The following is a 21,943-nucleotide window of genomic DNA, read 5'->3' on the forward strand; positions in this document are numbered from 1 at the left end:
TAGCTTGGCAGTCAGTTCCAATGCGCTACTTGCGTTGGGCTAGTGTGGATCGTGTTGCTGTGCTGTGTGTCCGAACATTTGTGGATTTAAAAAATAAAAGTCTCTTGAAATAAATAAACGTGGACTTATGAAATAAAAGTACCATGAAATAAATAAAAGTAAAACCTTTTAATATATTTATTTAACTAATTGATTCATTTATATATGACTATTTACATTTATTTAATTATTATATGTATTTATTGCCTCGATTATTTATTTCATGATGTATTTCAAAGGCATATTTATTTATTTATTCATATTTTTATGTATTTATTCATTTATTTAATATTGAATAAAACGGCATTCCGTATGAAGACGTTTGAAGTTTGAAAATAAATAAAAAACAAGAAAAAGACAGAGTTTACTGTACCGTGCTCCTCATCTGTCTCCTTTAAACTAAAGGCACACAGCAACGGGAACCTCCCACCCAGTCAGCGTTTGAGTTGCATCATGGGTAATGTAGGCACAAGGGGACTCATCACAGAACTTCCTATTTTAGGATTTTTGGTATTTCAGAAATGTTTCCCAACAGCATATATGAAATAAACATTTTTTTTTATCTTAAGCTCGAAATAGCTATTACAGAACCGTCCTGATTTAGGTATTTCCCAATTTAGTAATCTTAATTCAGTATGGCATAGACCCTGTCCTAAATTCAAAATAACTGCCAAAAACTGGCAGCAGCACTGTTGTTAGGTCTGTATAGCAATGAAAATGAAAATGAGGAACAACGTGAACACTGAAATATAATGATTGAAAGGCTACTCAAACCGATTGCCAAGAGGGTTACATTTGAATTTGAAAATTGAAATGCGATCTTTGTTTTGTCCATGATAGCCCATGATAGTCAGCAGCTATGGATAATGTACGCGGCGGGTTTGACAATATAGAAGAAGGCATAAAATAAAAAAGACAATCTTTTATTTCTTTTTCTGCTGACAAAAGGAATGGATAGGAATATTCAATGTTTAATCATAAGGTTTAACACCATTAATTACAGAAAACAAATGAGTACAATACATCCAAACAGATGATTTATGTATGAATAAATGAATAAATGATGCTGATTGAACTGAAACCACTGTCAGTCTCTTGTCTCCCCTGACGACCCTGCGTGTCCTCTGACCTTTGACCTCTGTAGAGAATGGCGAGGTGGGGGGGTGTGGCAGTTACCCAACTGAGCGCACAACAACAAAGTGTCGTCGGCTGGTTGTCATCCATCTGTCCCTTGATGCCCCTCTGACTTTATACGGAGCCAAAACATGAACATGTAAAGTGTACCGGGTTCTTCTGGATCTTGTCATTCATTTGCCACCTCTGCTTTCTCTAAGGAACGAACACGCATACATTTTAGGAAATCCTATCTGGAATTTTAAGGTCTTTTAACACCGTAACTCCACATATTATTCTCTCAGTTTTCCCCATAACCTGTTAACTTCCTCCATTGGGATTTGAGATTAAAATTAAAAACTCATTCATCAGACTTATAGCATTCTGTTTGTCAGTCATTAGTTGCTGTACATTTCTTATTGGTCACGTAGATAGGTGAACAGGATAAACTACCTGTAAATAACTAAAACATATCAGCACCAGAACTTTCCCAGTTTGAGTTGAGAGTCTTTCCCCCTTAAATGTTTGGTATAAATACTGTATGTAGATTAATTTAGAAGAAATCTACAGGTGCAGCCTTAAAAAAATACCATCTAAATATGTATTTTGGAAGTTTGATTTCAATTAGAGTAAAAGAAGACATGGAAGCAAAATAGACCAAAATCTCAAAAGTGACCAAAACATGTCGTGCATTAAACAGTAACTTCATCATTTTGATCGTAGGCTCCTCATCTAATAATAATTCATTATTGGTGCAAACAGAAGAAGAGCAACGGATACAATTTTGAGAGGATGTAGCTCTGGAATGGTACAATGTAAATGCCTAGTTGGGCGGCACCGCTCTCCCCATAGGAAATCAACGGAACACGCCAGCGCAAAGCTGTTTTGCCGCCTATCATGTGTAGACGACTTAATATGAAACTATGTAGGACCAAGTGAGCATATAGAGAACATAGGACCCTAGGAACGTAGGGCCGGATCCTTCATGGGAGAAGACGTTAGTCAGTTGAGAAGATACACAATTAGGTTCAGGATGTGTTTACATTTGCATTTATTTATTCGCAGGGGCGTTGCACCAAATTCTGGGCGCTAAAATGCATTCTCTATGGGCCCCTCCCCACATCCACAGCTATTAATTCTAGCATATTTTTGGGCCCTCCTCACATGGGGGCCCTGGGTATTCAGTCCCCTTTCCAACCCCAGTCCGACACCCCTGTTAATTTGTAAATTTGTCCAAAGTGACATAGAAAATCCAACCAACAGTAGATCAAGGATAAGCCTTTTGAGAATAAGGGCCTAGCTTAGCACAAAGACTGGAAGCAGGGGGAAACTGCTAGCCTAGCATCATCAGGGAGAAAAATACTCCTCCAAAGTTTCAAAACACTGTTTCAAACCGAGTTCTTTTTCAGAAAATTAGAAGCTACAAAGTGAGCAATGGGAGAATTTACTGTTTTGAATGATACGTAAGCTACACTAGTTAGCAGCTTGCTAACCTGCATGTGGACCAGCCTTCTGACCAGACGCTCCACAATAAAAAAGATGGATGCGGGTCTATTGGTCATCCTGATTTATTTCAGCAGTTTGTCTTTTAAACACAAGACGCTCTGATAACGAACGACCGCCCTGAACGCTGCGACGCTAAGCATGCTAACAACTCAATGTGAAAAAAACATATTGAGACGAGTTAAGAGGTCAAAGGTCGGCCTGGTGAGAAATGTCTTGAGCCACGCCTCCTTGCCGCCTCCCCGGCTGTCCACACACTCAAAACACACACACACACACACACACACACACACACACACACACACACACACACACACAAATCACTCAAACTGGTTAAGGAAAGCAGATTTTAACGATCGGCTGCTTTAAAATATATTCATTCATTTAATATTTATGGGAGTCACACATCAATGTCTGCTTATTCTGACGGGTGGGAGGGCGGGGTGCAGTGTGTGCTGGTGGAGGTTGGGGTGGGGGTAGGTCTCATTCACAACAAAGAGACACAAAGGAGGGCACACCTGTTTCCATCCAGTGTGTGTGTGTGTTTTGACTGAAATTTGAGTAGCCTAGTTTGAGGAAAACTGAAATGAAGCGTGAATGGGTCAAACTAAATTTTAAAAATACCACATTTAAGGACATTGTTTTATTAGAATTTTGCACATTTTAGAACCAGTGCTAAACATTTCTCAACATTTTCCAAATCATCTATCCATTTAAAGATTGGAGAGGTTTCCTGCCATTGGTTTCACTTCATTACTTTAATAATCTACTTGCAGAGAGGTAGTTCACAAGAGGCAGCGTTCATACTGTACTGCCAAAACACCATTATTACCAACATTAAAGCTGTGTAATAACCTTTATTTCTTTTTTAAGCACTTGGGTTTAAAAGGAAAAGAACTTGGGCCCCCTCCGGTCTACATGGTGGCACCATGCATAGCCTCTGCCACCAGTGTATGACTGTGTTTCAATTCAGTTAAATTCTATTTGATTTATAGCATCAAATCACAACAAGATTTATCTCAAGACACTTTACAGATAGAGTAGGTCTAGACCACACTCAATAATTTACAAAGACCCAACAACTTCCCAACAATGTGTTGAAACCAATACCAACTCTTCAGTCTCTGTCTCTAAAAAGAAGCCACGTTGATGTTGCAGAGCACGGACCGTGCCATGAGTGCAACTTCCCTATCAAGCATCTTGATGTGGGCGAATCTACAAGAAAGATGAAGTAACTAGTTACCACTGAAATACCATTCTGAGAGTCATTCTTGTTTGCTGTGGAACAATCTGATCAAGATTGATCTGTGGTTCGTATCCTATCATATACTGGCTTGACCCGAGATGGAGATGGTAAGTCCCTTTGGGGTGGACTTTGGGCTTTTTCACTTTGTAAACCTATAACATGCACAAAAAAGATATATAACACAATAAAGGGAAGGGAAAAAGCATAATATGAGCACTTTAAGTGTAAAGGTGACTACACACCGAGCTGATAATCGGCCGTCAGACAGTCTGTTCGGTGTGTTCCGTGCCTTCGTCTGTCTGAGGGGCCGTCGGCCTTCATTTTGGCCGATTTGACAAGTATAATCGGTGGGGAGCACTGCGGGCAGTCGGACTCAAATGACCCATCTGATTGGTGGAGTGCTAACCCGGAAACGGGGAGCGGAATGAGCGTGACTAGAGTCTCTCAAAATCTGACGAAAATATTTTAAACTGACCTTTGTCGATCTGAAATGAAGACAGATTCAGCAACTGCACGGCCTATTTCTCTTTTAAAATGTTTTCAGAAACACGTTTCGGTGAGCTATTTTACTACAATATGAGATCGTATTCTGAACGAGCCGCCATGACAGTCTGTCTTTGAATTTCCGGAGAAACCAGACCCACGTGACACGTTCGTCCAATCAGCTGCCGGTTTTCATTTTTGGGCGACAATACAGATTAGCGCCGCCTGCTGTTATGGAGACGTATTAGCCGAGGGTCGGCCATCTTGTCGGTGTGTCTGGGCCTTAAGACTCTTTTTACTGCTGCGAGCGATTGTCACTCTCAACATATCACACCCTTAAGGCTCCTTAATGGTGTGATATGTTATATATAGATAGATAAAAAGCATAATATGAGCAGTTTAAGTGTAAGACTCTTTTTACTGCTGTGAGCGATTGTCATTCCCAACATATCACACCATTAAGGCTCCACATTTGTTTTATAGAAGATCAACTTCATGTTACTTTCACTCTGCGGTCTATAAATAGGCTATTTTTCTCCACTGAGAGAGGCAACCATTAAAAGTCTGAACTCTGCTGATGAGGAGACAACACTCGTCTTTGTGATGGAGGCCGTAAAGAGGAGGCGCTGGTGGGGGGGGGGGTTATCTCCTGATGGATGAACCCCTTTTCTTCTAATTCATGAATGTACAGAGCTCAGAAAATCTACTCTACTTACAGGCTATAAAACATGTACGACCTTTAGTTTTGTATCAAACTAATTGGCCTGATTGGATGGTTACGCAATTTATCAAAATGGACATTTTTGCTGTTTCCTTTCCAAAAACCAATATTAACCATTGTGTTGTCTTCCCGTCGACCATGCACCTTTTTGTTTTTCTCCATAAAAATTTGAAATTAAAATGTTTGTTTTTTTTCCAACTTTTTGGTCGTCTTTTTCGACACTTTTATCCAAGTTTATTTGTCACTACTTCCAATGTTTTCTTGTCACTTTTTTTTTATGTTTTTGTGTTTTTTCCCCCCACGTTTAAGAAGCTTTTTTCTGACATTTTTGTGTCGTTGTTTTCTAAAAAAAAATTTTCAAATGCTATAAATGGCAACACCCAAATTCAATAAAAGTATTGAACTGATCATTTATTTTACTTGTGAAGAGCGTTGTATGGAACCATCCACATACATTTTTTTAGAAAATTTGGTTGAAAGAAACCCACATTTCTGATATACAAACTTTTTGAAAATGGATCAAATTTGACCCGAGGACAAAAAAAAGGGTTAAACTGAATCCCTTACTTTAGTTTTGACTGAAAATGTAAGTTAACTTACTAATTAATGACAATGCCTAATCTTAATGGGATTACGGGGGCTAATACATTAGAGTTATACCTTATAAAATTGCCTTAATTTTATCAATTAAAGTGAAAATACCAGGGATGGCTTTCATGTTATTTGATCAGTTTTAAGGTTATTTTAACCCTTCAAAAATCCTTAAATCACTGATAATCTGCAAAAAGGAAAAACCATAATATACAGTATATTATTACAGTCCATTTATTTATCCATTAATGAATGGGTTTACTGTAACTGCTGTTGCTGCAGATTTAGGACACACAGACAAAACAAGTAACACAAAGTCAAGTATCTTTTAAAAATAATTAGATAATTAAGGGCTCTGGAAATGACATTACAATTTAAAACCTTGTATTTCTATACCATCTAAAACACATTAAATGATAGTAAGGAAATTGACTTTTCAAACTAAAGGCACGTTAAAGAGGGTATTTGGTATTTTTTGGGACGAAAAAAAGATTAACGATATTTTAATGGTTTATTTTTTGACCGCGAAGCAGCACGGAGGAAGAGGGGCTGGTGGTCGAACAAATGAAAAATCAGGGTGAGGAAGGGCTGCGGGTCAATGTGTGTGTATGTGTGTGTGTATTGTGTGCATTGTGTATATGTTGTGTATATATATATATATATATATATATATATATATATATATATGTGTGTATGTGTGTGTGTGTGTGTGTGTATATATATATTGTGTGTGTGTGTGTGTGTATATATGTATGTGTGTGTGTGTGTGTGTGTGTGTGTGTTGACAGCCTTGAAGAAAGACAGTCAAAACAACTCCTACGCATTTGTAATAAGCCAATCGGAATGTTTTAAAACTGAAATCTGGAAGGAAGTGGAAGGAATGGAATGAAGCAAAATATGATCAAGACTACAGTATAACGCTCTGTTCACGTCATATTGTATTGAGTAGTATAAAATGCTCGCGTCAGCCTCCTCTGACCAATTTGACAGCGTTCTTGAGCAAAAGATCTACAGAAGTTTAAACAATGTGGCCGCAATATTAACACCAATGGTGTAAAGTCACAAAAAACATTTACTCAAGTACTATATTTAAGTACAATTTTACGTACTTGTAGGCTACTTGAATATTTCCATTTTATGGTAAAGGGCAAGAACCTCAAAACTGTACTTAAGTGCTGCACTTGAGTAAATTACTCAGTACTTAGTTACAGTCCACCACTGTAACATGGAGCCAATACAAACAACAACAACAATAAGTGATTTAAAAAGATTTAACTCATTCTACAGTTCCTGCAGAAGGAGTCACATCAGTAGGTTTATTTAGTTTTCATGTTTAAAAAAACGGGGAGAGGAAGGACAGGTTTAACAAAAGCAGATCATTGAATTTGAGTATTAACTGTAAAAGACAGCCACCGCTCATATATAATGTGCTCAGATAGAAGCTCATCCACCACTGATTCTCACACTCTGCTTCCTCGCTTCGGTCCCAGACTCAAGCTTGGAGGTTGTGGAGGGCGTCGGCCTGAGCACCACGTCCCGGCCTGAGCGCCACGTCCCAGCCTGAGCGCCACGTCCCGGCCTGACCCTGGCCTCTCTCTCTTTTTTTCTGGGTCAGATTTAGCATCGCTGGCTGCTGCTGCTGGCGTAGCGCCCGGCCGCTGCCCGTGGTGCCTGGCTCTGCCTGCCGTTAACCCCCCCATCATCATCATCGTCGTCGTCGCTCGGTGCCAACAGGAAACAGAGGCTGCTGCAGGAAACAGAAGCTCTGTGTGCGGACAAACACTGCAGTTCACATGGAGCCAGCAGCACTGAGAGACACGCTGACTGTATGAGATGAATCAGATTTACATTTATAACACAGATCCTGATGATGGTGGAGGGCATAAAGTCTAGTTTCTCTCTTAAAAGTCCCTTACAATGACTGATATATACCGTATATATATATATATATATTTTTTCTTTTTTTTAATTGACCATAATGGAAAACATCCTGGTTTCTGTTCTTTTTTAAGCACTTCTGAACCTTTAATACACAAACAAACAAATTATTATGAATGAGATCAAGATCCCTGTTACAACAAGAGAGACCTGAGAACAAACACATATACGTAAGTGTTTCCCTTTACCCTAACTTAAACCCAATCTTACCCAAACCCTAGTCGATATCCACGACCTTCCACTTACGGGATTGTTCTGTTGCCGCTGAAAATTACGCCAGATGTCCTTGTTTTCGGCCGGATGTCTGTTACCTAACGCTTTCTTTGTGTTGGCGTTCTAACCTCCGGTGGATTTGTGAGGACTATGGTTAACTGCTCCTCAGATCTCTGCAGGGTAAATCCAGACAGCTAGCTAGACTATCTGTCCAATCTGAGTTTTCTCTCGCACGACTAAAACAACCTTTGAACGTACACATGTTCCACCAAAACAAGTTCCTTCCCGAGGCTATTTTGCAGAGGCACCGTTGCTCCGCCCGGCCAAGACGATTGTGATTGGTTTAAAGAAATGGCAATAAACAAGATAACGTTTTTCTCCCATATCGGAATGCTGTTGGGACTATCAAGACCTTCCTCCGCAGCGCTGTGGAGGAAGGTCTGGCAAAGCGAGACTACCCAAACCCCCAACCACCAAGAGAAGCAATAGGAAACACTTTGAACTCCGTATTATTTTTGGAGATGCCACCAAAGATCCAGATCTCAACAAATAGCTTGGTGAGAACATTATTGGAGACTGTCCTCCCCTGAAAAACACTTCCATAGGTTGTTTGCTCAAGCAGCAATTACAAATTATCTTTATACACGTTTATAGCGGCGTCGCCCTCAAGTTCCTCAAAGGGAGAAAGGTTGGGGTGGTGGATGGGTCAAACAAACAGGACTTTCACCCAGGAGACGGGGGTTCATGTCCTGTTTAAAAATAAAAATAAATTTTTACTTTACAGAACAAAACTTGCGTAAGTGAAGTAATGTCTAATTTTAACCCAAACCACGATATTCTGCTGAACTGAATGACGCCGAAACATAACCAAACTGCAACCTTTTCACAACTTTAATGATGTGTTTAAAACCGTGACATTACAATCCCCGTTTTAATATAAGAACGGAAAAAAATGCTCCTGTGGGTCGTATTAGAGGGCAGGAATAAACAACCCATGTCGGTTCGGAGGACTTGTTGCATCGCATGATAGAAACGATGGACAAAACTGCAAAGCCCCGAAGAAGTTAAAAACAGGAATTATCCTTTACATTTATTGAAGCACATGTCTGAGTGTAAAACGATGTTGACAATCCAATAAGTCCCAGAGCAAATGAAGCCGTTACTGCAGCACGAGAGCGTCTGGCAGCCGGAGCAGAAACGTCCACACAGATCCACTTCTGGGGAAACCCTTCATCTGCCGTCGGGGCTTCCAGGTTTTACCGTCGACGGCGAACTCCAGAGTCGTGGTCCTGTTGAGCGTGAGCACAGAGTCGCCTCTCACCACCGCCGTGAACAGCGAACCTTTGCTGTTGGCGAAGTGTCCCGGCAGAGACGACCACTGGCCCGAGCTCAGGTTGTAGCAGTCCATCAGGCATCTCAGGAAGTCGTCCGACGGCCCGTTTCTCACAACGTACAGGTTGTCCCTGTGGCCGATCATGCAGTGGCCGTAGCTCTGGTGCCTGATCAGCGTGGTGACCAGCCGCCACTCGTCTTTCCTTGAGACGTACTCGTAGATCTCCGTGGTCTCCATCGGCCTCCATAAACACGCAAAAATCCTGCCCATGGCTTTGGTGCATGCCGCTCCCGCCGCCGGTCGTGGTAGGTGAGCGGCAAACTCCCACCTTCCTGTCTTGACGTCGTACGTTTCCACCGATGACATTAACTTCCGGTCGTACTCTCCTCCGATGGCGTAGAGTCGACCGTCTAAACCCACGAGGCTGAGATTGCATCGGAGCTGCGCCGGACTGGAGATCTGGCTCCAGCTGTTGTTTTCGACGCTGTAGCAGAAACAAGAGTCCACGACTTGTCGATGAAGTCCATGAACTCCTCCGACGATGTAGAGTTTGTTGTCCAAAACAGTCACTCCAGCCATGGAGGTGCTGGCCTCTAGTGGAAGATCTGTCAATACTTTCCAAATGTTGGCAGTTTCATCCAGGTAGCAGACCGTCCGGGAGGCAGCGTGGACCGTTTCATCCACGCCGCAGGTCACATGTGCCCCCACAGCTACGAAAACACTCGGGGTCAAAGACTCAACGTAGGAGATCAGCTCTGACGGCAGGGATTTCTTGACCTCCGCTTCCACGTCGGCGTACGTGTTCCGGATGAACAGCGCAGCAGCGCGGTAAAGATCCATGAGGCCGAAGTTGGCGGCGGTGTGATACATCAGCAGACAGTTGTCAGAATCGATGAGGTAGATGAGATGCTTAGTGAGCGGCGCCACCTGCAAGAAAGCAGCACATTCGATGGCTTCGACGATGTCGTCGGCGTCCAGGGCGGGCATCTCGCCTCGTAACACCGCCAAGGCGATAAGGAAACCTCGAGCCCGCAGAGACTTGAGGTGGATTTCATCTTGCCGACACTCCTTCATTCCGGAGCGGTACAGAGCTCGGAAATAGTCGCAGCTCTGAACGAGAAACCTCTTCTCCTCAGAGAAGTGGGTGTCTCCGACCACGACAGTTAATTTAGCTGAGGCGAGAGCAGAGGCGCAACATGGCAGATATCTTTCGTCTGCACTGTCACAGCTGCTGCCTTCCTCTGGTTCACGGCAGTGCGCTGACATTACAGTTCTCTGACCGTGACACTCGAGGAAATATCCTCCATGAAAATTAAACCAGAGGTCGAAGCGTTTCCAAAAGTCCTAGAGAGGAGCTGGAGAGGACTGAGTCAGTGCGACGCCGCTTCACTCTGTTCTTTCACAGCGTTCAAAAATAGACGCAGCTAAAAATAGAAGAGAATAGAGTGACCTGAGTCACATTCATGTTGTGGAGTACATGAACACAGGGCGAGTATAGTATCTGCTGCTGCAAACTTAAAGGACCAGTTCAACCATCACACAGAAATGTATTTTTTCTCACTTAATGGCATCTAGTCATGACAGCTTTTTAACCAAAATGCAATGGAAGTAACAAAACATTTTAAGCATCAAAACCTTAAAAAATCTCTTTTAAAGCTCCGTTGTGAAATGTTTTGAGTTGATTCTTAGCAAAATCCTTTGTTCTTTCACAAATATGTGCTCATTCATGTGTAATTACTTCCACCAACTAATCAAAGTATTCTCTTAAGTGTAGAACCTGTCATTTAGAATCATTCAGAATACTTGCGAGCGAGTTGCTCGAATGGAGGCAGCCATGTCGCGCCTCCATCTTTAAAATAGATCAGCCAAAGAGGGACATACCTCCGCCTTTCGCGCTTTTCACTCAGTGGCACCGTGACGAATGCCAGGTAGGGAGGGGGAGAAGATTACTCACCGACTGCCAGCAGATTTGAAAGCCTGTTGAAGATGGAGGATCACACCTATTCTCGAGGACATGTAACGGAGTTGCCATGGAAGTTAAAAAGAGAATTAAAACGACAACGCGACAAGACCAAAGTTAATATTGGAGTGGCTTTTCCGAGATGGAAAGAGCTCATAAGGAGCAAGGATTTTAAAAGGGACGCCGAAGTTGCCTGCTTTCTTCTCAACAGATAATTCGTGAATTTGTGTAAATTCTAAGTTTTATAGTTGCTTGGCTAACTATAGCATGGTTGTGCATAACGCTGAACGATGTCTAAGGATACTTTTCCTCGCGTCAATGATGAAAAAGGATTGTCTACCTTGTAACATAAACGTAATCATATGTGTCGTGATTTCGCTGGCAGACAACTCACGTCATGTGCAGTTGTAACACAGACTAGCTACAGCTAGAACAGCTGCTGTCGTGGAAGTTTCCTTTGCAGCAGGGGGAAAGTTTCCAGAGTTTAGTAAATTGAAACAAATAAGACAGTCTGAGACTAAAACCAAATTGGGTTTTCGTATTACATTATGTTCCAGACTGGATGTCTCACAAAGTTAGAATCAAAATCTACATGTGGGAATGAGATAAACTCTTTCAGCATTTGTGAGGGAATTAAAGTACAGATGAAACATAAAAATATAAGGAATTGTGCTTAAATGTAATTTTCCCATTACACTGCGTGTAAACAATGGAGATTCTACGAGCTAATTTCGGTTTCATTGACATGATTGTTCATACTGCTCCGAGAAATAAATTAAAAACACAACCCTCCGTTGCTTCTCTACTAAACATTGCCTTACACTATTAATCTTGTACAATATACAGAATAACGATAGCACTGATACTTTACTAACATTAGCTTGCATATGTTTGGGAACCTGATAGCTGATGTTGGCAATGAAATGGTACCAAAATAACGTCAAACTATTATTACACTGGAAGGAACACTCACGGACGAAGTCGTACTTCTTGGAATAATACGGCCACCGTAGGAGTTACAACGTGCTCGGAATGGTGGGGGGGGGGGTGGGCTAGAAAGTAATATTCAGTTAGTTGTCATATACAATTTCACCGCTAGATGGGAGAAATTCTTACACAATGTAGCTTTAAAAAACAATATCCACAACTTTACTGAGATCATTTCTCACTGGAAATTTTTTTTTGGTAGAAGATAACCATGGTTTTGAAAGGTGCTTTATAAATAAAGTTTATTACTGTTATTATTTATTATTAAGATAGTTCCAACGTAAAAGATCCAAACTGTAATAAATTAAGACCTAAGGACATTGAGGTCTCAGTATTTTATCTACAAATGTGGGCATTTAGCAACATGCAATTAAAAAAATATACAGAAGGAAGATTTCACTATTTTTAAACTCCTTATAATTAAAGTATCTCGCCACCAGGATTGTGTTCCTATTAGTGTGAAGTCTTTCAAAAAACATTTAGCGTTCATGTTGGGAAATAAAATATTAGAACGGTTACTAATCTCTAACACTTTTACATTTGGGGAATATCACATAGAATGGGACTCTGTATTGAGGCAATAATTCAACATGAGCAATGATTGTCCAAGCCATAAATGGTTCACAGTTCTCGTGTCTAATTGAATGAAGTGGAATCAAAATCTGTCATTGTCTTGAGATGCAAAAGATGTTGTATGCACATAATGCAAATGTAAATAGTCATCATAAAAATTATATTTATTCAGTGCCTGAAATGGGCCACTACTGACCAGTACTCTTCAGATTTTTGTCCCTCTGAGTACCCTTACTTCTAATTGTTAACAGTATAGGCTGATATTTATACCAATATAGGCTATTTACCATGATTTATTAGAAAAACATAAACCAAACATTCAGCAACCCATATTGCCGAAAGGAATAATCTTTTGTTTCATAACCACATTTACATTTGACTGTGAGATTGGCAAAGAAGGCTCCTTAGATCGAATCATCGAATATTTGACTAATTTGGGTCACTCAAGATATACGTATGAATATAAATACATCCATGACACATGCGATGATGTAACTGCTGAATAAGGATACTGACACCTTTTTTTGGTCCAATTCAAGCACTGGATTTACCAGATCTAACTATCCTAAAATGTTTGAACTATTACTCCTTTAGTGCAGAGGTGTCGAACTCATTTTAGTTCATGGGCCACACAACTCTAATTTGATCTCAAGTGGGCTAGACCAGTAAAGCACTCCAGAAAGATCAGAAACTTTATCTGCCACAAGATATATCCTTCCAAGATTAAAGTCGTAAATTTACCGTAAAAGAACTTGGATATTCTCTGAGATTTAAGTGGCATATTTGGAATTGGAATTAATTACTTCTCTGTAATTTTGACACTTTGCAAAGTCATCCAGTGGGCCTGATTGGACCCTTTGGCGGGCCGGTTCTGGCCCACGGGCGGTGGGGTGTAGCACTTAAAGGAGTGGAAGGTTCAGCGATCGTGACACAAACACAAGATTAATACAAATAAGACAATCAAATTTGGTGTGTGTCGATCTGTCTCTTTACATTCACGTATAGTGAAGCGGAGGAGGGGCTGACCCACATTCGGGCTTGGTGGGGGCAATAATACAGCAGGTCCTCATCAAAACAATCTCACCGGCTCCAGTGAGCAGGCAGAAGGGATTGTGGGAGCGTCTCATCGGCTGCAGGTGCTCCACTTGGTTACAGCATGGCCCGAGAAGAAGAGAAAACAACAAAATAAGAAGATTACACAGACAAATGTACTGCAATAGGCCTACTGCAGGGTGTTGTTTACACCATGTAGAAATACCAGTGCTGAGACCAAGTCATCTTTGCTCAAGTCCCAACTAAGTCATTTGTTATTGTTTTTTTGGGCAAGTCAAGTCCCAGGTTATGTCAAGTCAAGTCTCAAATCAAGTCACTTTTTTTTACACCCAAGATAAGGCTGATAAAGTTCATTAAATTTATATTTTTTGATTATTGATGTTTCATGTTGCCATAGCAAGGAGTCATCCAAATCATGACAATCACATACCGGGGGAGCTTTTTAAGTCGTCCAATCATGATTCACAGTTTGCGCTGCTGCCACTGCATAGCATACTTGATAGTTAGACAAAATTGTGACATATGTCACAATTTTGTCTAACTATCAAGTATAATATAAAATAATATAATATAAATATTATAAATAAAATTATATATATATAATTTTATATTTCACAGCTAAACATTCAAATCTTATGAAAACATGCAGGTCATCTGAGTAATCATGCCTTAAATCAAGTCAAGTCTCAAGTCATTAACTTACAAGTTCAAGTCGAGTCTCAAGTCATTTCCTTTTTGTCAAGTCGCAAGTCATCAAAACAGTGACTCAAATCGACTTGAATCCAAGTCACCAAGTCTCAAGTCATTTCCTTTTTGTCAAGTCGCAAGTCATCAAAACAGTGACTCAAATCGACTTGAATCCAAGTCACCAAGTCTCAAGTCCACATCTCTGTCTCTGAGAAATACAATATACTATTTTGAAAAAACAAACATAGGGATGCAAGTAAGTTATTATTACATAATCTTTGAATATTGGACTGACATTCTTCAGGTGGTCACTAGTCTCGCATTACCAGATCTTCCTCCACAGCGCTGTGGTGGAGGGTCTGGCTAGTCCACACAGCGTTCCGGGATGGGAGAAAAACGTGCTCTTGTTCATTGGCATTTTGTACTGTATTTATCATTGTAAATATAACGTATGTGTATGGAATTGAAAAATGATCAAAATTGAAACAGCAGGATAAGTAACATACCAAAAGAAAAGAAAAATATTTAGATTTTATAAAAACATTAAAAAAAAACTAGATATGTACAGTATGTGTTGTTATATGAATGCTATTTGTAGTGTATCTTTCATTTACCTATCAGTTATATGAGTGTTTTTGAAAGGCATTCTGGGAAATGTAGGAAACCACTGCAGATGAGTCAGGCTAAGGGAAATGGGTTCATCTGAAAGTAAACAATGAGATTTTGTCAATTTATATAATATTCACTATTATAATAATATTTCTCACACCCTTATAGTAATGTCATTAGTATATTTATTTAAAAAAAATGTGTTTCCTTGTTTTATTATTAGTTTTAGATGAGAGGTTTTCTGAAGTGATTATTTTAAAGCCTCTTCTTTTCTCCCTGATGAGCCACAGCACTGCCGGAGTGACCCTCTCTGAATCCTTCCGCCTGTCATACTACGTTAAACTAGTTCGCCTTTTCTAATTCGTTTTGGGCTCTCTTTTTCACTTCGCCAACTTCTGATTCACCGTGAACCGATACCACTCGTTACACACCGCTTTTTATTCGTGTGTAAGGTTGGATATAAAGCATTTAACATTTAGCTGGAGGCAGGCGGAAGGATCTATCTGATCTTTGTAAATATTGGCAGCGGAGATCGAGGCAGAGTGGCGCGCTTCTCTGGATGCAGCAGGGACCGTTGTCTGACTTTTTTTTGACCGGACTACCGATGGATTTCCCCCGCATAACCGTTTAAATTTGCCCGTGAGAAGAAGCGAGGACTTCGCTGTTATCTGGGATCTTTACGTGAATATTTTCCCGCTGTGTTTTTTATTTTTATTGGGACAAGTTAGGAGCAGCATGCTGCTCTCTAAACTGGGCTCCTTGTCTTACATCTCGTCCAGCATGGATCTGCCGGCGAAGCTGCAGCAAGGTAACGACAGCATGCAGGTGCTAACGGTACACCGTGTTCCGTGACCCGGTAGATTCCGTGACACACTTTCTCTTTACCTAACCTCAACCGGTCATCTCCAATACGCATCACCGTAACGTTAACCTTAAGTGGATATACCACAAAATAAATGTCTTATCGGGTCAGCGAATCTGACACATAATACGACGTAACACGTGTACCGGCCTTAACTGGCGAAAAATACATAAACTAACGGACATTTTGTAGACGTTATTATTAGCAAGCATTTCAAAAATTCAGCCGATGGATTTAAACGCATCGTATCTTCTAATTGGAGAGGTTAAGACCAGCTTAAGTTTTATATTCTTACAGAAGACTTAAATAATTAATACAATTCACACATTTTCATCCACTCATCTGTTAGTGGCTCTGTGCTGGTGTATGACCTTTAAATTAAACAAGTCTGAGACCATTTTGAAAGCAAGGTGTTGTGCCAAAACGTGTAGTGTGTATCTCGTTATAACAACTAACAGTTATACGCCCTCTGTTAAGACACCATCTGTTTATTTTTTACATCAGTCATGTAGCTAACATCGTTGAAATAGATGATATTGGAGATGAGATGCTGTTATAACAGTCCACCATTTTTAAACGCCTGACACGAGGACAACAGGGGTCGTCTGAGGACGTTTGGTTATTCTGTTGTGTGTATTCATTCAGTAATGCGTATTGTTTATTTTTTATTATTATTAGTTATGGCAGCTTTTATAATAAACATATTATAAACGTATAGTAAGAGGCGAGCTAAGTGTTTAGCTAAAGCTGCGTAGACAACACGCAGGAGACGAAACACACCGGCATTTGTTTTGTGTTGTGGGTGGGGGGCGGGGGAGTTACAGATTTTGGCGCAACACCACAATGTCCCAACTGTCCAAATTACATAGTCCTGATTTATATTATGTTTTTTAATTTTTTTTTCAGCCAAAACGGAGAAGCAGCCGTTTGAGAAGCTATACCGGCTGGGTTCGGTGCTCGGCAGCGGAGGATTTGGCACGGTCCACTCGGCTGTCCGCCTCGCCGACGGGCTGCCGGTAAGAGCGGGGCGCCGCTTTGTTTTGGTCCCAGCACATGGTCGCGGCACGCAGCATCAAGTTAACTGCAAGCAGCTGCGTTTCCGACTCCTGCCTTCAAAATAAAAGCCGTGCTAATGTCTTCATCATTGGCGTGAAAGTTCTTGAAATTGGAAACAATAGGTGACAAAACAATCGGTTCACAGTTTTTAGATCGTCTTAGCTTCCTCGACATATATGTGTTCAGATTTCCATTTTTCTGAAACCTATTTTCAGATTGGTACAGCAGCTGTACCCAAAGCTTGTGCTTTTATTTGGGAGGCAATGTCTATTTCCTTTACTCTTTTACTCCTGTAAACTGTTCAGCTTGACACAGCCCAGTCCTGCCTGGCATGTGGTCTTTGTTTTGACAAAGAAATGTAGTTTTGGAAGCTTTCCTTTTCTCATTTTATTAAAAAATAATCTTGGTATTTTGCTGTATACTCTTTAAGGAACAAGTAGTGGGTACATCATTGATAATATTTTCATGAAATCACCAAAAGTGGTGGGAAAATAATTTTAATTAGTAAAGAAAAAGAAAAAGCGTCATGTTACTGTTAATAGTCCCAGATTTTTTTTTATTTATTTGGCGGCTGTTTATGTGTTTTTACATAGACATTTCATGTTCTATCTATCTATCTATCTATCTATCTATCTATCTATCTATCTATCTATCTATCTATCTATCTATCTATCTATCTATCTCATCATACTGTATGGAGGCTGTGTGTTAATGTTCTTTTTGTTTACATGCAGGTAGCGGTGAAGCATGTATGCAGGGAAAGAGTGACTGAGTGGGGCTCTCTGGTGAGATTATACCTGCAGATTAACTGTTTTATAAAAACTTCTTGTCAGATAGTTTACCACTTCAACTGCTAGTTAATCCTTTTAATTAAAAATTAAGGTCAATACCCCTTTTTTTTTTTTTTTTACAAGAAAAGCTATATTGACAATACACACTATTTACATACACAATAGAGACATTAAGAATTACAAGTTGTATTCTGAGTACCTGAGCATGTTTTAACATCTTCAAATGGAATAAGAGATTTTAACTTAAAGCAACACTAGGTAACGTTTTCCATTTCGGTCCCCCTACAGGTTGGAAGCTGAGTTGTCCATTACATTACATTGTCCAGTTCATTCCAACTACAGATCCGCTACCCGATCTGGCAACCTTGCATAATGTAATGTAATGGACAATTCTGCTTTCAACCTGTAGGGGGACCGAAGCGGGAAAAGTTACCTAGTGTTGCTTTAAGTTTTTCTAGCTCTTTCTTTCCCTCAGGAGTGTGATTATTTAAAGACTCACGTGTTACAGCTACAGTAACACTTTGACACTTTGACTTTATAAATACTGGATTTGGACGTAATCAGAGAGCAGAGGCAGTTTCTCGGATGAGTTTTATTTTTATTTTTTAATTTTATTTAACCGGGCAGGCCGTTGAGAACAGGTTCTCATTTGCAACGACGACCTGGCCAAGAAAAGCATAAGCGTGCAGGACAACAAACAGTTTCAGATTCAATACAATACAGGGATACAGAATACAAAAGGCCACATAAAGTGCAGATTAAGTAGGCATTACGAAGCTGGTGCAAAGGGAGGTGTAAGTAAGACGAAGGATATGTGAAAGTGATATGTTGATAACACAATATACATGAATAGACAGTCTATAACACGCTGAGATGTAGTGTGGAGCCAAACAAAACAAGAACAGTTTTATATTTTACATTATATTTATATATATATATATATATATATATATATATAAAAATGCTGAGATGTAGTAAGTAATACAGTTAGTGCAAAGTGTGGTCTAGATGATCAGTAATATCACAGTATATGTATGTGTCTAAATATACATTTGTTTAAGTTGCACATAAAAAACATGAGTTGTAAAAAAATTATTTCATTATGTGCATTTTAAGTACTTTTTACATGGCATCTGTCATTTCTACATGATTAAGTGTAATGTTTATAAGTTCTGGGCGGTGAGATCAAGATATATATTTCCCTTTCAGTGCGGCGCGGTGGTTCCTATGGAGATCGTGCTGTTGAAGAAGGTGGGCGGGGCGTTTGGCGGCGTGGTGCGCCTGTTGGACTGGTGGGAGCTGGCGGACGGCTGGCTGATGGTGATGGAGCGCCCCGAGCTGGGGCAGGACCTGTTCGACTACATCACGGAGCGCGGCCCGCTGGAAGAGGCGGCGGCGCGCGGCTTCCTCCGCCAGGTGCTCGAGGCGGTGCGTCACTGCCACGCCTGCGGCGTCGTCCACCGAGACATCAAGGACGAGAACCTGCTGGTGGACCTGCGGACCGGACAGATCAAACTCATCGACTTCGGCTCGGGGGCGCTCCTCAAAGACACCGCCTACACCGAGTTCGATGGTGAGTCGGGTCATCTAACGTGTGTGTGTGTGTGTGTGTGTGTGTGTGTGTGTGTGTGTGTGTGTGTGTGTGTGTGTGGTGTGTGTGGTGTGTGGTGTGTGGTGTGTGGTGTGTGGGTGTGTGTGTGTGTGGTGTGTGTGTGTGTTCTTGTACTTCTATCCTTGTGATTAGAGCCCGACCGATAGTTGTAGTTGTTTAGGAGTCCTCACTAAAATAATACGATAATGCAGTTTAAAAATGAACTTGTTTTTATTGTCACAACAGAACAGAGGAACTTCAACATATATTAAAATTCTGATGAATAAAATGTATAAAAATACAAACTTAAGATATGAAACTTAAAGTCCTTTTGATTTTATCTTTTTTTTTTTTTTATTGTTTTTGTTCAGTGTTGCCAACAGGGCGGTTGTAGTGCGCCCTCTGGGGGACAAACTACGCAACGCCAACACTCACAACATGGTTGAAGGGGATTCGTCCGTTTTAATTAAATTTTTTTTTAAATATTAATTTATTGGCCATTAAAAATGCCGATACCGATAGTTTGGAAAAGGCCTAATATCGTCCCGCCGATATATCGGTCGGGCTCTACTGGTGATGGCCAATTACAGTTTTACAGCGTCTGTTGGAGAGTGAAAATGTTTGTTTTGGGAAGGTGAGGATGTAAGTGGGGACATTTTGGAACATATGGAATTATTTTTGTATAAATTATTTTTGTAAAGTAAGGATGTTTTATGTACACACTTTAAAAAAGTAGGGGTCATTTTAAACAGGACAATATTTAAAAATATTTTTTCTTTTTAAAGGATGGCATCATTATGAAATAAGGCCCTTTTTTAGAATTTAAAAAAGTAAGTACAGTTTTGAAAATTGGGGATATTTTCTTCTCTCTACTTCTCTGAAGAGCTTCTCTTTTTTTTTTTTTAAGAGTTTTGACTTGATTTTTAGGGGTTAAGGTCATACTTTTTGGTGTGTGTGTGTGTGTGTGTGTGCGCGTCCTGTAATGTAGTGTGAGGACGGATGATGGCAGCATCTTGGTTCTGCTCAGGAAGTATTTATCCAGAAACCCCAGCAGCCCTTGCTAGCGAGCAGCGTGATCTCTCCCCTCCTGCTGCACACACACTGCACCCCTTCGTGATGCTGTTGTCATGACAACTGCAGCGGCACAGGATTTGCTGTTAGCTCTTATGAGCCTCAATCAGAGCTTTGTCTTACGTTATCCAATATGATAAATACCTCCTCCCTCGTCCCTGCAGGTACGCGGGTGTACAGTCCCCCGGAGTGGATCCGGTTCCACCGGTACCACGGCCGCCCGGCCACCGTCTGGTCTCTCGGCGTGCTGCTGTACGACATGGTGTGTGGGGACATCCCCTTCGAACAGGACGAGGAGATCCTGAGAGGACGGCTCTACTTCAGACGCAAAATCTCCTCAGGTCAGTCCGAGCGCGGCGAGTCTGCTCCGCTTAGATCGCAAGATCAGGTCCTACATCGATTGGCGTTCTAATCCGGTCCGGTTCCGGTTTCAGTACCCAACCCTACTGGCGCCCTCCTTATCCTCTTTTAAATCCCTTTTTAAAAACACATCTTTATAAGTGTGCTTTTACAGGGTATGTGGCCTGGATGGTACTTTTATCTGTTTAAATCTATTTTATACATAATGGCATTATCTTATTTTAAATAGCTTTCATCATTGTTGGTCTGCCATGTTGTTATTGTCTTGTTAAGCACTTTGTAACTTTGTTTTGAAAAGTACTGTATAAATAAAGTTATTCTCCCTTTTTGTATTTGTGTCACAGAGTGCCAGCAGCTGATTGGCTGGTGTCTGAGCCAGCAGCCGTCTGACCGGCCGACCCTGGAGCAGATTCTTCTCCACCCCTGGGTGACGGGCGGCGACGGGCAGCAGGCGCACGACGACGCCATCACGCTCCACGCCGTCGCAGTGGACTCCTCCTCCTCGAGCCAGCAGGGCCTCTGATTGGTCAACGCGAGGCTGCCAGGAGGGGTGCGTGGCATAGACTTGATTGACAGGTGCCTCTTGTTGTTGGCGTTTGGATGTCCTCGTGCGTGCAGCGCTGACGCTGCGAGGAAGGGTTTTCTGGTGTCGGGGGCGAGTCGTCCCAGTTCAGGGTTGGGGTGACTCAGCGACCCCCCCCCCCTCTTGTTCACAGACAGTAGAGCCGCTCTTATAGAGCCTGTCTGGTGTTCGTGTTTCAGAGTGCCTTGAGTTTGAATTAGGGATGCACCGAATCTAGATTTTTGGGGTTCGACCGAATATCGAATCCACTGGTTAAGATTCTGCCGAATCCGAAACCGAATCCTCCTCCCACCCTCAGTCCATTAACACGGTAAACACATTAATGGTCGTCTGGTTAACACCAGTTTGTAGCTGTGACTGTCCTTCCTTTGCCGTACCTGAAGTTGCTGCATTTCGGCTGCTGTCTGTAGATTCCTTCATGCACAACTCGTATTCTTTCAGATGTTTCGTACCAGATGTTTTAACAGCGGCCATGTTGTGTATAGTTTAGGGTCCTCGCCACCACCAGACAAAATCAAGCATTGCAAACTGAACATGTAGCTGGACTTGAATGGCCTTCTTTTGACTGAAAGTACTGCCA

At 41.2% G+C, this 21,943-nt stretch overlaps 2 protein-coding genes across 2 annotated transcripts; one reads left to right on the top strand and one right to left on the bottom strand.

Moving 5' to 3' along the window:
• Positions 1-8,907: 8,907 nt before the first annotated feature.
• On the bottom strand, positions 8,908-10,565 carry LOC120564637 (kelch repeat and BTB domain-containing protein 13). Its single transcript, XM_039809793.1, has one exon. It carries the CDS (start codon positions 10,444-10,446, stop codon positions 9,007-9,009), a length of 1,440 nt encoding a protein of 479 aa, XP_039665727.1. The 5' UTR covers positions 10,447-10,565; the 3' UTR covers positions 8,908-9,006.
• Positions 10,566-15,464: 4,899 nt separating this feature from the next.
• LOC120564638 (serine/threonine-protein kinase pim-3-like) lies at positions 15,465-21,657 on the top strand. Its single transcript, XM_039809794.1, has 6 exons — positions 15,465-15,857; positions 16,818-16,927; positions 17,702-17,752; positions 18,968-19,331; positions 20,585-20,761; positions 21,125-21,657. Exons 1-6 carry the CDS (start codon positions 15,785-15,787, stop codon positions 21,301-21,303), a joined length of 954 nt encoding a protein of 317 aa, XP_039665728.1. The 5' UTR covers positions 15,465-15,784; the 3' UTR covers positions 21,304-21,657.
• The last annotated feature ends 286 nt before the right edge of the window (positions 21,658-21,943 follow it).

The sequence above is a fragment of the Perca fluviatilis genome, chromosome 8 (assembly GCF_010015445.1).
Source record: "Perca fluviatilis chromosome 8, GENO_Pfluv_1.0, whole genome shotgun sequence".
NCBI lineage: Eukaryota > Metazoa > Chordata > Actinopteri > Perciformes > Percidae > Perca > Perca fluviatilis.

Excerpts from the sequence above, each read along its gene's own strand:
- LOC120564637 (XM_039809793.1), bottom strand. The coding sequence starts at position 10,446 with ATGTCAGCGCACTGCCGTGAACCAGAGGAAGGCAGCAGCTGTGACAGT.
- LOC120564638 (XM_039809794.1), top strand. The coding sequence starts at position 15,785 with ATGCTGCTCTCTAAACTGGGCTCCTTGTCTTACATCTCGTCCAGCATG. Across the intron at positions 15,858-16,817 it reads GCCGGCGAAGCTGCAGCAAG|CCAAAACGGAGAAGCAGCCG; the intron begins GTAACGACAGCA and ends TTTTTTTTTCAG. Across the intron at positions 19,332-20,584 it reads CGCCTACACCGAGTTCGATG|GTACGCGGGTGTACAGTCCC; the intron begins GTGAGTCGGGTC and ends TCGTCCCTGCAG.